Source organism: Antechinus flavipes, chromosome 5 (genome assembly GCF_016432865.1).
Source record: "Antechinus flavipes isolate AdamAnt ecotype Samford, QLD, Australia chromosome 5, AdamAnt_v2, whole genome shotgun sequence".
NCBI classification, from domain to species: domain Eukaryota; kingdom Metazoa; phylum Chordata; class Mammalia; order Dasyuromorphia; family Dasyuridae; genus Antechinus; species Antechinus flavipes.
The window spans coordinates 186,955,260-186,968,902 of record NC_067402.1 but is presented as its reverse complement, the minus strand read 5'-3'; the positions used below and the strand labels follow the sequence as shown (position 1 = coordinate 186,968,902).

Sequence of the window (13,643 nt, the reverse complement as noted above, 5' to 3'; positions counted from 1 at the left end):
TTTCTCTCTCTTTCTGTCTCTGTCCCTCTCTGTTTCTGTCTCTCTTTGTCTCTGTCCCTCTCTGTTTCTCTCTCTCTCTGTCTCTCTTTGTCTGTCTCTCTCTGTGTCTCTCTCCTTCTTTTTCTTTTTATACTGGTGCCTCTATGGCTCTCTCATACCTCTCCCCTGTGCTCAGAGCTTCATCTGGTTGCCCAGGTGACCTCTCAGGTGACTGCAGAAGCAGCTGGGTACCAAGCCCACAATAATAAACAGGGAAACACCCAAAGGCAGAGAGGCGGGTCTATTCCCTGCTTCCACCTTCCTCCTCCTCCTCCTTTCTGAACCTTCCTACAACAAGGGGGCGGGGTGAGAGAAGCAGGTGTCAGTTCTGAGGACCAGGGTCTTCACTATTAGCAAGCAGAGGATGATGAGGATGGTGTGGGGTTGTGAGGAGCACAGTGAGAAGTAAACACGGGTGGGTTGGGGAGGAGGGACACAGAGCAGTAGGCCACATAAGGCTAGGGATTGATTTTTGCTCAGATGGATCCAGAGAACCTGCCTGTAAGTATTCTGTGCATGTACATGGCAAAGGTGACTATGTGTACACTCAGATGTTTGTAAAAGTTGGTGTGTAGACTGATGTGGGGATGTGTGAGTTTGCAGATGGGTGTGCTTGGATGTACATGCAGGATATCTGTCATTCATAATCTCCATCTGTCTGGTTCTTAGACCTGGTCATTTCCTTCAAATAGTCTTCTACATGAAGCCCTATCTGATCCCCATAGTTGCTAATATTCCTTCTACAAAATAAGCTACTATTTATTTGAAATATTTGCATATGCATGAATATATATGTGCATGTGAATTTGTATATCATATATGCTTTATCTATACTGATATGTTTATGTGTTTTCTTTTAATGTAAGCTTCTTGAAATCTTTATTTTTGACTTTGTACCACTTGTGGCTTAGTGTAGTATCTGGCATATGGTAGGTATTGATTGAATGCTGATATGTGTATGTGATTGTGTAAGTGCCTACATGTACACAGATATAAGTGTGTTTTTGTATGTACAATGTATTTATGTATAGGGTTTGTATATAGGATTATATCCTGCATGTATATAGGATGTATATAGGATTGTATCTGGAGTAGGTCAGTATGGGTTAGAGATGAGGAGTAGATGATTGGATTGTCAGTCTTGAATTTCACTTTGGTATATTGGCTATATGATTTTTACCCAAGGGACTCTCTTTGGACATATGCTCCGTATCCCTTATATATTTAGCTATCTCCTGATAGGACCCCTACTCAGATTTGCACTCTTGACTCACCTGTTCCTATTGTCAAATTCTCACTCCTGCCAGGTTATTAACAATTTCCTGAATCCCAATGAGCCAACATTATCTGAGGCCTGTCAGAGCCGCATGCACTTCTATGACAACCAGAGGAAGGTTGATTATGTCCTTGCCTATCACTACCGGAAGCGAGGAGCCCACGCTGGCCATGGGTCCCCTGATCCTCACAGACCTCCCCTGGCTGTCATCTCCAATGGGGAGATGGGCAAAGAGCCCAATGCTGCTGGGCAGGGGGACATGATGATTGAGATGGGACCCCTGGATGCCTTGGAGGAGGAAAGAAAGGAGCAGAGAGAGGAGTTTGAGCGTAACCTTATGGAAGCTGGGCTGGAGCTGGAGAAGGACTTGGAGGTAAGGTTGGGGAAGGTGATGATTTGTGGGCAAGAGGCAATTTATTAATGTTACTATGTAGTGTGCAATGTGTAATGATCTGGTGCTACAACAAAGGGAGTCTGTGCCCTTAAGGAGCTTACAATCTAATGAGAAAAGACAACAACTTGAAAAATAGAACCACAAATTGGGAGAGAGAGGAAATATTTCTTCTAGGGGCATAGTACCAAAGTTCAGAGTCAGAAACAGTGCCAGGAGGAGAATGAAGGATGACTGATTTGAGATGTTCATTGATGGGAGAGGGAGTGAAGTAGGTGCTCATTTTTAATTCATAGCATTCCATATATTTACTCTCCTTATACCTTGTTATTCTCTTGCCTTCACCACAAATTCATTTTAATTTAATTCAGCAAGCAGTGATTAAATTCCTATTATGTATATAAAACACTCAGGGTCTCTGGATACAAAGAAAAATATCAGACAAATCCTGACCTCAAGGAATTTCTAGTCTAATGGGGAAGTTTTGTATATGTAATAACCATGATAAAAAGCAGACTGTTAAATAAGAAAGGAGAGATCTAAAGTGCTAGGAGAAATTTGAGGGAAATAGAGATCATTTGTAGTTGGAACAGTCAAGGAAAATTCTGTGGAGGAAATAGCACCTGACAGGTCATATAGGATGGCAGATAAAAATATTGGACCTGAAGTCACAAGGCTGACCTTTAAATCCTACTGCAGACACTTGCCCTGAGCAAATCACTTAACCTCTCAGCCTCAGTTTTCTTATGTGTAAAATGGAGACAAATCATAACTACATAACCTAGTTGTAAAGAATGAATGGGATAATATGGACAGCACTTTCCAAAACTTAAAATACTATTGCAATATTGGTATTATCATTACAAAGTCTGAAAGAAGGGACACTTTTTTAAAAAGTGGAATGAATGAATGATTAAAAAAATTATTAAGCACCAACTATATGTCAAACACTGGGCTAAGTCCTGTAAAAACAAATAGAAAAGTTTGATAGCCTCTGTCCTCTAGAAATTTACATTTCTCAAAAGGGGATAAATAAATATAAGTACAGACAAGGATTGTGAGTGGGCAGTCACTTATCAAGTTTTTTTCTCCACCCCAGTACAATGGTAGGATTGATTTGATTACTTTCCCTATTAGGTTTGAAGAGATGGGTGAAGGAAGAAGAAAACAATTCCCATGGTGGCTATTCCAGGAGATAAAGAGGAGTCAATTTTATACATAGGGAATGGTATGAGTATGAGCAACATGATGAAGTACAATGAGCCCCAAATTTTGAGATATAGAGCTTGGGTTCAAACGCAAGCTCTTTTACTCATTAGTTCTGTGATTTTAGGCAAAATTCTTTCCCCTCATTTGTCAAGTGAGGGGGACCCAGACATAGACCCTGCCCTCAGGGAATTTGTAGTTTAATGAGGTAATTATATACAGTTGTTAATAAGTAGATAAAGGTAGACCATGATGAGTAATTAAGGAGAGAGATGGAAGAGCTAGGAGAAATTTGACAAAGAAGAGATCATTTTTAGTTGGAATAGTTAAGAAGATTCTGTGTAGGAAGTGGTACTCTAGAGGCAGTATTATGTGTTAGATAATATCTAAGGTTCCCTCCCATTTTAAATATTTTGAGAAAATCAGGAATAGGAGATATCACATAGATCAATTTGACTGAAAGCAGGACAAAATCAGTTGTGTTGTATAGAAGAAATAGTCCTGGAATCAAAAAACCTGGATGTGTGACCTGATTCTATGACTTATTAATTGTATAGGTTGGGGAAATACTTCCCCCTCCCCAGCCTCAGTTTCTTTATCTATAAAATAGAAATTATGATATTAATATTTGTACATAGGAATATCTACATTTATTTGAGGTCATTGGAAAAGATGAAATGACAATATATACTTGTGTGGAAAAAGTTGCATTTGCCCCTTACTGTTCTTAGTGCATATCCAAGGCAGTCAAGCTCCTTTTTAAGATCATAGAATTTAGAGCTGAGGAAACCTTCAAGATCTAATGCAATACCAAATTAAGCAATTAGGGTGATAAGTCTGTAACATAATTTAATATATTGCATAATATCCCAAAGCCAGATTACAAATGATTTTTGGATTTTGTTCTTTTGGTTCATCTACACTGTGTTAGTATATATAATTGAGAGTTGACAGGGAATGGAATTCTAGTGTAAATATTCTCTACACACTTTTGGCTTGTACCTCCCAGCACAGTTCCAGAATCCAAAATCTAACCCTGAACCAGATGGATGGCTGTTAGAATAGAGGGAAAAGAACACACAAAAGATGTGCATATAGAATCAACAAAATTGGCAATTGAATGGATATATGGGGGATGAGAGAGAGAAACTGGCTTTTCGTTGTAACTGACTTAGTAAAACACCAGAAGAGAGAGATTAAATATGAGAGAAAAGATTATGATTTTATTGGCTTCAAAATCATCCCTGAATTACATGAAATTAGCAGCTTAATTCCTGGTTTATTTTTATTGCTCTTGAACTATTTTTGCTCAAATCCTGTGGCTCTGAAGTATAGCAGGCATGAAGGTCACTCTTCAGTAAAATGGTCTTGTTAGACCAGACTGAGGGTAACTGACAGCCCTCAAATTTATTGATGAGTTAGAGGGGATGTCTACCCTAAGCATGTGAGGATTTCCCTTGACAAAATGGGCCGATAGAATAATTTGTTTCAATGATCATGAAGTAAGCTGAAGCAAGTGCTGTGGAGTTCTTAGAACTTGATTATATACCAAAGATGCCAAGGCTATGGAGTGCTTAGAACTGTACTTGCCATCACTGGACATCTTAACTTTTCTCTTTCCACTGGTCTTCGATGACTCAGGAAGTGAGAGTGAAGCTCATGCCTTTGTGCAACTCTGCCTCAATTAAATCCAAATCCAAATCATCCCATGTTACATTGGTTCTCTTTGAAGCAAAGGGAAAAAACAACTATGTGCTTGGCTCTTTACAAATATTATCTCATTTGATTCCATAACAACCTTATTTTTCAGTTGAGGAAACTGGGACAAACAGAAATTACCTGATTGGCAATTTAAATTTCAGTCTCCCTTTTCTCCAGGCCCAGAGTCCTATTCTTTAAGCAACTTAATTGCCTCAAAACACTTTCTTTAAGTATATTATCTTTGTATATAATCAGAGTCCAGGGGGGAAGTGGACTTAAGTTTTGAGAGCATGTATACTAAAGCAATAAGCCATAGATCCTGGTCACAGGAAGTTCTTTTATTTATTTATTTTTTCCAATTCAGAAGTTTCATTTTCTCCAAGCTTATATAAGCACAATCGATATTCCATCTTTTCTTGGCTCCTGATATTCACAGGTGCCAGGTATATCTCTGGAAAACTGAAGGGGCAGATGGGAAATCCAACATCCTTTGGAATCTCTAGCCAGAGGAAGCACTGGGAGGAAACAAGTCCAAAGTCATAGCCTTTCCTTTCTCCCAAGTGTTTCCTCTTTAGGAATATGTTAAAAAGCCATATTCACTCCAGTTTCTGGAAATATCTTTCTTTTTCTTTTCTTTTCTTTTTTTTTTTAACTTGATTTTTTTTCAAGATTTAGATGGCATAAGGAAACCCTCATTCAATTGTGACAGACCTCTTATCTAACATTATTTCACTTCATTAAATATCTTTCAAAGATTTTTTTTTGCATTTATTCTCATTTAAGGGTCTTGATTGATTGACTGAACTGTATTCTTACCTAGTTAAGGTATCAAGCTGAAATGAAGTGAGGTCAAATTTAACTCTGCCCTTATATTTTTGTACTTGACAAATAAAATTTTGTAGAATTTTAGAAATGAACAGGACATTAAAGGCCATCTAATTTAACTTTTACCCAACATGAACTTGACGAGTGATCAACTTAGGCTTAGGCTCCCAATCAGGGGAAATCTACCTTTCTTCTGAAAGCACCCCATTTCACTATTGGATAGTGTTAATCATTATGAAGTTTTGACATGGAGCTAAATTCTTATTCTTTATTGGCTCTATGGGGAATTGAGTTCTTATAATCCATCAATCAATGCAAGTATTTATTAATTAGTAATAATAAACATTTTGTTGAGTCATTTTGCATCATGCCTGACTCTTTGTAGGATTTAGTATTTTCTTGGCAAATATATCAGAATGATCTGCCATTTCCTTCTCTAGGTAATTTTATAGATGAGAAAATTGAGGCAAACAGGGTTAAGTGATTTGTCCAAGGTCACACTGCTATTAAATGTTTGAGACCAGATTTACACTTATGAAGATGAATCTTCTTGACTTCATGGACCACCTACCTGTTATTACCAATACCTTGATATTTGCCAAATACTGTGCTAGGTCCTGAAGACACTAAAACAGAAAAGAAATGGTCCTTTCTTTCAAAGAATTTATCTTCTTTCAGGATATCAATATACAAACATATATAAATAGATATGAAATAAATTTGAAGTAATTTTATAGGAGGCATTAATCACTCTTAGAATCAAGAAAGACCTCAAGAAGGAGATGGCATTTGAATGAAGGAATGCATGAAAAGTACTTATTAAATATTCACAACTGGCAAACGCTGTAGTAAATACTTAAGAAGGCAAATACAAAAGCAAAGGCAATCACGACCCTCAAGAAGCTTAAATTCTTTTTTGTTATGTTCTAGTTTAAAGTTTTTACTTACCCTCAAAAAATCGATTGATAAAGCAATGTTCTTCTTATTCATGTAGATGTGATCAATGATTAATTACTTTTACTAAAGTCTTGTATACATATGTACATGCACATATATACATATACATCAAGAAGCTTATATTTTAATAATTAATATTTAATTTAATTTAATAAATAATTTAAAAGGATGGTAGACTGATCAGGAAAATTACAGGGATGATGAGGAAGTAAGAGGAAATAGATTGACATACACACATATACACACATCCTATGTATATATATATATTCTATATACATGTATAGGTATATATATAGATGTATAATTATGTATAAGATGTATAGTTGTATAAGTTATGTATGTGTTTCTGTGCGTACACATTTTATACATGACGTGCACACACATACATATACACACAAACATGCATACATGTGCACACATAAACCTATGCATATACATATGCATACATAATGGATGCATGTATATATATAGATATTCTACAACATGAGGAGAGTGAATTTGATCATGATTCATAGTTCTAGAAGAAGAGGTCGGGAGGAGGAAGGGGAAGGAAAAAAGCACTAGATGAAATATTTTATAGAGAGAACAATAAAATGGGCAGTATGAACAAACTATGGAAGTAGAGTAATATTTCATAAAGCTAGAACGGTATGTTGGAACCAGGCTTGTAAAAGACATGAAATGCCAAACTGAAAGCCTGTATTTGGTCCTGGACAAAATAAGAGGGCTCTGAAGTTTATAAGGGCCCTATGCTGTAGGAATATCACTTTAGCAGCTATTTGGAAGATAAATTAAAGAAGGGTAAGATTAAAGGCAGGGAAAACAATCAGGACAATAGTCTAAGCAAAAGATGGTAAAGGTTTGACTTAGGATAGTGGTCATGTGAATGGAAAGAGAGAAATGAGAAGTGTGATTGCAGGTGCAATTTGGCAACTGATTGGACATATGAGGTGAAGGAAAGTAAGTTGCTAAAGACAACTGAAAGGTTGCAAACCTGATACCTAGAAGGTTGTTGATGTCCTTAACAGAAATAGTTAAGTTTAGAAGAAGGTGGCTATATATATATATATATATATAACAAGTTCTGGTTTTGATAATTGAGTTTTAGTTAGATAGCTTTAAGACTTTCAATTTAAAATGTTCTTGTTCTTGGCCAGGCTTATACGCCACAAAAGTCAAATCTATTTACAATAAAAAGATTAAAAAAAGACACAATTGACTAATTCAAATGGTCACAATTGCAACCCTCTGTCTCTGATATCACAATATGGGTTCAGAAAGATGTCGCCATAGAGCAGCCGGAATTTTGCTAAATCTCAGTACAGCAGTCCATTTGTTGGGATTTCTATACTTCAGCTGGTGCAAACCTTATTTCTCTGAGCCAGTAAAACTGTGAAGATGAAATGTTTGCACATTTAAATGGAGATTTTCATCACTAGCATAAAACCAGGGATATACCAGACCCATTTCTAGAGCTGATTGTTAAATTTTTAGGGTAAGCCTTTATGTTTCAGAAATTGGCATTTATTACAAATCAGGTCTGGATTTATTTTTGTTTTGTTGTTGGTCAGTTGGCCATCTGAATTGCTCAAGACCCCTGATAAAATGCCCTCTGAAATGTTATTGAGGCAGTACTTGGGGAATTGAGTCTCTACTTGTTTGAGTTAATAAAATGACATAGCTTAATGATTTAGTAACTAGGATTATATTATTTTACAAGGTAAGGAGCTAGTGCCTGTGATCTCTCATGGGGAAAGAAAAGAGATAAGCACTTTCTATATCTCTGAAAGAGATCTGGGTGTTATAAAGAATGAAAGAAAAAAATAGAAGAGGCTGTGATACTCATGGTATGGGATATGGTAACTTGAGAGACTTTCTGGTCCTTAATAAATGTTCAAGAGAGGCTATTAGAGGAATTTTAAGAGACTGTCAGATACATGTGATTTAGAGATAAGCAATAATTTTGTCTGAAAAATTAATTTATTTCCATTTAAGACCATAGGATATTAGAATTACAAGGCACCTTAAGGGTCACCTAGTCTAAGCCCCTCATTTTATAAATGATGGAAGTGGCTTCTATAGTGAAGAGAATTGACCCCCCAAAAAAGACAACCCCCAGTATTTGAAATATCTCTTAATTGTCAAATCTGATGAATGCTTTTTTCCAATCATCCTTCTTGATCTCTCTGCAACATTCGACAATGTTGATTACTCTCTTCCTAGATACTCTCCTCTCTGGGTTTTTGTAATTGTTCTCTTGATTGTGTTCACCCCTCATTTTCCTTCTCTGTATCTCCATCCTCAACCATCCCCTCCCCCAATGAGTCATAGATATACCCTAAGACTCTATCCTGGATACTCTTGTTTATATATTCTTTCTGAGCAATTTCATAAGATTCCATGTATTCAGTTACCATTTCTGACTACTAAATCTATATTGTCCTTGTCCTCTCTCACTTGAACTCTAGTCCCATATCACCAACTAAGTTTATTGGACTGATTTGTAGAAGAGGTATCTGTTTTATGCAGGGAAGCATTGAGATTTAAATGAAATCCTGGATATAAAGTATTCTGCAAATACTATATAATTCCAGTTATTATGTTTCTGGTAATGAGGCTTTCTGTCTCTTTCTGTCTCTGCCTCTCTCAGATCCTGCCTTTCTCCTCTCTCTGTCTCTCTCTGTCTCTCTCTCTCTCTTTCTCTCTCTCTCTCTCTCTTTCTGTGTGTGTGTGTGTGTGTGTGTGTGTGTGTGTGTGTGTCTCTGTCTCTGTCTCTTTGTCTCTCTCTTTGTCTCTTTCTCTTATTCTCTCTGGCAGGAACTAAGATTAAGGAGAACTGGGAACAGCTTTCTTGTAGGAGGTGGCATTTTATTGCTGTGGTGATGCTTTGTGTATGAATTTGGATTTAAAAGAGACAGAGTTACACAAAATCATTGTTCTCACTCTTCCCGAGTGACTTAGTTCATTGGGGAGAAAAGTCAGGACTACTCTAAGACTTAGTGGTAGTCCAGTAGGCAGTGGATTACCTTGGTGACTTAGATGTCTGACCAAGCTCTAAGATTGCCATGGAGTCTACTTCAACTGCTTTCATGGCCACTGGAACAAATTATACTCATTCACCCATTTAATCACTGAGGGTATTTTAACTGAGACTGGGAAGAGGTCAGGAAAGCCAGGATGTGAATATGAGGTGGGGAGAGCATTCTAGGTATAGGGAACAGTCAATGAAAATACTCAGAATCTTGAGTAGTAGTGTCTTATTCAAAGAAAAGAAAGGTTAGTGTCCCTGGATTAAAGACTATATGGAGACAAGCGGTATAACATATAAAGAATGGAAGTGGGAGGGACAGCTTATGAAGGCAAGATTAATAAGACTTAGTTACAGATCAGAAATGGAGGATGAGAGAGAATAAGGATTTTAGGATAATGCCTAGATGATTGGGTAGAAGGTGATACCCTTAAAAGTAATAAGGAAGTGAGGAAAAGGAGGAGATATGTACTGTGGTCATAGTGTAGGTAGTTTTCTTGGTCCTATTTAAATTTTACTTGGTCCATTTACTCAGTTTATGTAAGTTTTTTTTTTTTTTTTTTTTTTTTTTTTTACCAATTTTCCTTCCATTATTTATGTCCATCATTTCATAAAGTTCCATAATTCTTCTTTTCATTCATAAACAATGGTTTGTTTAGCCATTTCCAAATTAATGGATGCCAATGTTGTTTCCACATTTTTGCTAGCACAAAAATACATCGATAAATATTTTTGTATATATGTAATTTTATTCTCTGTCTTTGACCTCCCTGGAGGTATATGTCACCTTGTGTTATCACTGAGTAAAAGAATATATACAATTTGGCACTAATATAATTCTCAAATGTTTTCCAGAATGGTTGGATCAATTCATATTTCTATTAATAGTGTGTCTATCTTCCTACAACCTCTTAAAAGTTTACCATTTTTGTCTTTGCCTAGCTAATGGAGATAAGGTAAAACCATATTGTTTAGCTTTTCAGCTGTCATGTTTTTAGTTATTTAGAGCATTTTTTTCATACAGTTGACTAGCATGCTTTTACAGCTTAGCTAGCATGTGTCAAATAAGTAAACTTGAACCCAATAGGACTTGAACCCAAGTCTTCCTGATTCCATGCTCTCCTTTTAGTCATTGTATCACTATTTAAAGCCCAAGAATATTTTGGAGTACTCTCGAATGCAGAAGGAAAGAATGGGATTAATTAAGAAAACCTTTTTCAGAAAGAGATATCACGGATGAATGAGATGAAATTGTTGTAGCGATGTGGATAGAGATAATTCTTTAGTACTCTTATGTGATATGATTAAGAGAGTGCTGAGAGAGGATTGAAAGGAGAAAATACAATATCAATAAATATGTTAAGATACTAATTTGTAGGGACAGCTGGGTGGAATAGTGGATAGATCACTAATCCTGGAATCAGGAGGACCTGAGTTCAATCCAGCCTAATATACTTGATTCTTACTAGCTGTATGATTCTGGGCAAATCACTTAACCCTGATTGCCTACTCTCCTCCTCCATCCTAATTTTACCAAGTACTAAGTTAGGTACTAAGGCCACAAATATAAAGCGTGAATCCCTACACAAAATGTGCTTATATCCTGGGGAGATAAGCACATTTAAAAATATATACAGCAACATTTTAAGATAAATAAGTAAAAAAATAAGAGAAATATGATACACACAGATATTGTAGTTAAATACAATGTAGTTTGGGAGGGAAGGAACTAGCAGTTAAGAGAACTCAGGAAAGCACACAAAATATGATTGTTGGATCTATATCTTAATAAAAGAAAATTCAAAGCATTTTTGGCTAAGCTTGAGTAATGAAAAGGTGGAGGAGATTTCTAGAAGACTGAAATCAGATTAGTGTGAACAAAATAAACAATATGGTCTTAGTACTGATTTAAACCAGGAGGGAATATATGTGTGTGTGTGTGTGTGTGTGTGTGTGTGTGTGTGTGTGTGTGTAAGAATTTGGTGGAGAAACCCTAACATAAACAATTTTAACCAAGAATGTGAGCAGATTATATTCACAAATAAAATAGAAGAAAATAGCAAAATGGATAGGAAAACCAAATTCAAGAATTTGTAGCATATAAGTCATGTAGATGAAACATAAAGCTAACTAAAATGATACCATGAGGGAATGACAAAATTAATTATTCTTCAGATAATTCTTAAAAAGCGTGACTTACAATCATGATTTTAGGTATGACAATAGCAAATCTTTCCTCTGATACAAATAAGGGTAAAATATGTTATTCAAACAGAAGAAAATTGATTGCTGTTAAGAAAGACAAGCAGGAAAGCCACATCATGCTTAAAAACTTAGTTAGAAAACAACCCATGATTATATCAATAGATGCAGAAAGAAGTCTCAGTGAAATACAGTATTCATTTATGTAAAATTATTTAAACATATGGGCTTGGAAGAATTCTTGTTTAATATGGTCAGAAACATGTATCTAAAATCAAAGTTGGCTTGAATTCCTTTCCATGGAGTAATACTAAAGAAATTGGTATTTGATTTTTTTTTTGTCTAAATCAGTGGTTTCCTCAGCATAAAGAACCCATTACCAATGCAGATCAGCCTCTTTTCTACAAGAAAATGACATGCACATGGTTGCATAGCTAGTAGTTATCCAGAGGTTGTATACTTGAATATAGGTCTCCCTGTGTTCCTACTGATTTTACTTATTTGACATTAAGGAAGCTTATATACCATCAATTGATATTGAGAGAGAACAGTATCTAGGAATAAGGAAGTGAGAGAACCATTGTACTGCAACTTAGTTAAAACATATCTGGGATACTGTTTCATATTCTAGAAAGGATAGTGATAAACTGGAGGCTATCCAGAAAAGTCAACTAGGATACTAAAAGACAGATCTGGGATTCATATCATAGGAACATTGATGAAGGAATTGAAGTTGTTTAGTTTGGAGAAGATATGACTTGGGGAAGACATGATAGCCATCTTCAAGAATCCAAATGCTATATTCTGTTTAGTCCCAGAAGGAAGACTGGGGAGTCATGGGTAGATGTGCGAAAAAGCCAAAATAGATTTAATATGAGGAGAAACTTCCTAACTATTAGAGCTATCATAAATGTAGTGGGTTGTCCCTGGAGATAGTGGTTTCCATTGGAGTTTTTTGAGAAAAGACTGGAGGACAACTCATTGCCTTCCTTTTTTTCAGATGTAGGTAGGAAGACATGGACACTAAAGTTCTACCCCAACTAGAAATTCTTTTTTTGTATTATATTATTTTTCTCATTTTATGGATGACAAAACTGAGGCTCAGGGCAGGTTAAGTCACTTACCCTTTGTCAAATAGCTATTAAAAGTCAAGCTTCGAGGTCAAATACAAATGCTATGCTTTAATTTTTTTTTTTTACTAGCAGGTGGTGATTCTTTTACAGAGTTTAATGCTGTTTACTTTTAGATGTTTAATCTATATTCAGAGCAAATGAACAATTGAACAATAGCAACAGGACACAGTAAACTGAATGTCAGTTGTCCTAGTCTTTATATTCATGAGTGAAAGTAAGCTGCTGTTTACAGGAAGAATAATTTAGAGATTTTACTAAGGGTACTACTAAGGATTCTTGCCCTTCACCTCTTAACTGAACAAGGGCAGGTGTTCTGCTAAATCACCTATCTTCTTTCCGAAAACACTTGAGTTGGATGGAGCTGGGGAGAGACCCCAGTTTATTGCTGGAGGGGTTCTAGGAGGAGTAGTCTCTTAGATTCTTGGTCAGCCTTGACTTCCGTATTTGATTCTTTAATCTCCCTATTCTTAAATCATCTTTGGTTTGAAAATAGGTTCTTTGCTTTGGCTAGTAACATCTCTATGGAGATAGTCATGGCCAAAGGCATAGAGATAGGAGCTAGGGTATGGTAGAAGAAGAACAAAAAGTAGACCATTTTGGCTGTACTAAAGGGTACATGAAAGAAAGCAATGTGTAATAAGATTGGCAAAGTATGCTAGATCCAGTTTGTGAAGGACTTCAAATGCCAAAGATGAATTATATTGGATCCTAGAAGTAATAATGTATCATTGGAGTTTACTGAGTATAGGACCACTATGGTCAGACTTCTACTTGAGGAAATCACTTTAGCCTATGTATGGAGAAGGATTGAACTAGAGAGAGAGAGAGAGAGAGAGAGAGAGAGAGAGAGAGAGAGAGAGAGAGAGAGAGAGAGAGAGAGAGAGA

The 13,643-nt window shown here is 36.2% G+C and overlaps 1 protein-coding gene across 1 annotated transcript in view; it reads left to right on the top strand.

Annotated features, from left to right (window-relative positions):
* The first annotated feature begins 519 nt into the window (after nt 1-519).
* ANO2 (anoctamin 2) overlaps nt 520-13,643 on the top strand; it is a 484,690-nt gene continuing 471,566 nt past the window's right edge. Inside the window, exons 1-2 of the mRNA XM_052001239.1 lie at nt 520-540; nt 1,347-1,688. Coding sequence (XP_051857199.1) covers nt 520-540; nt 1,347-1,688 — 363 coding nt within the window. The remainder of the gene's footprint in view (nt 541-1,346; nt 1,689-13,643) is intronic.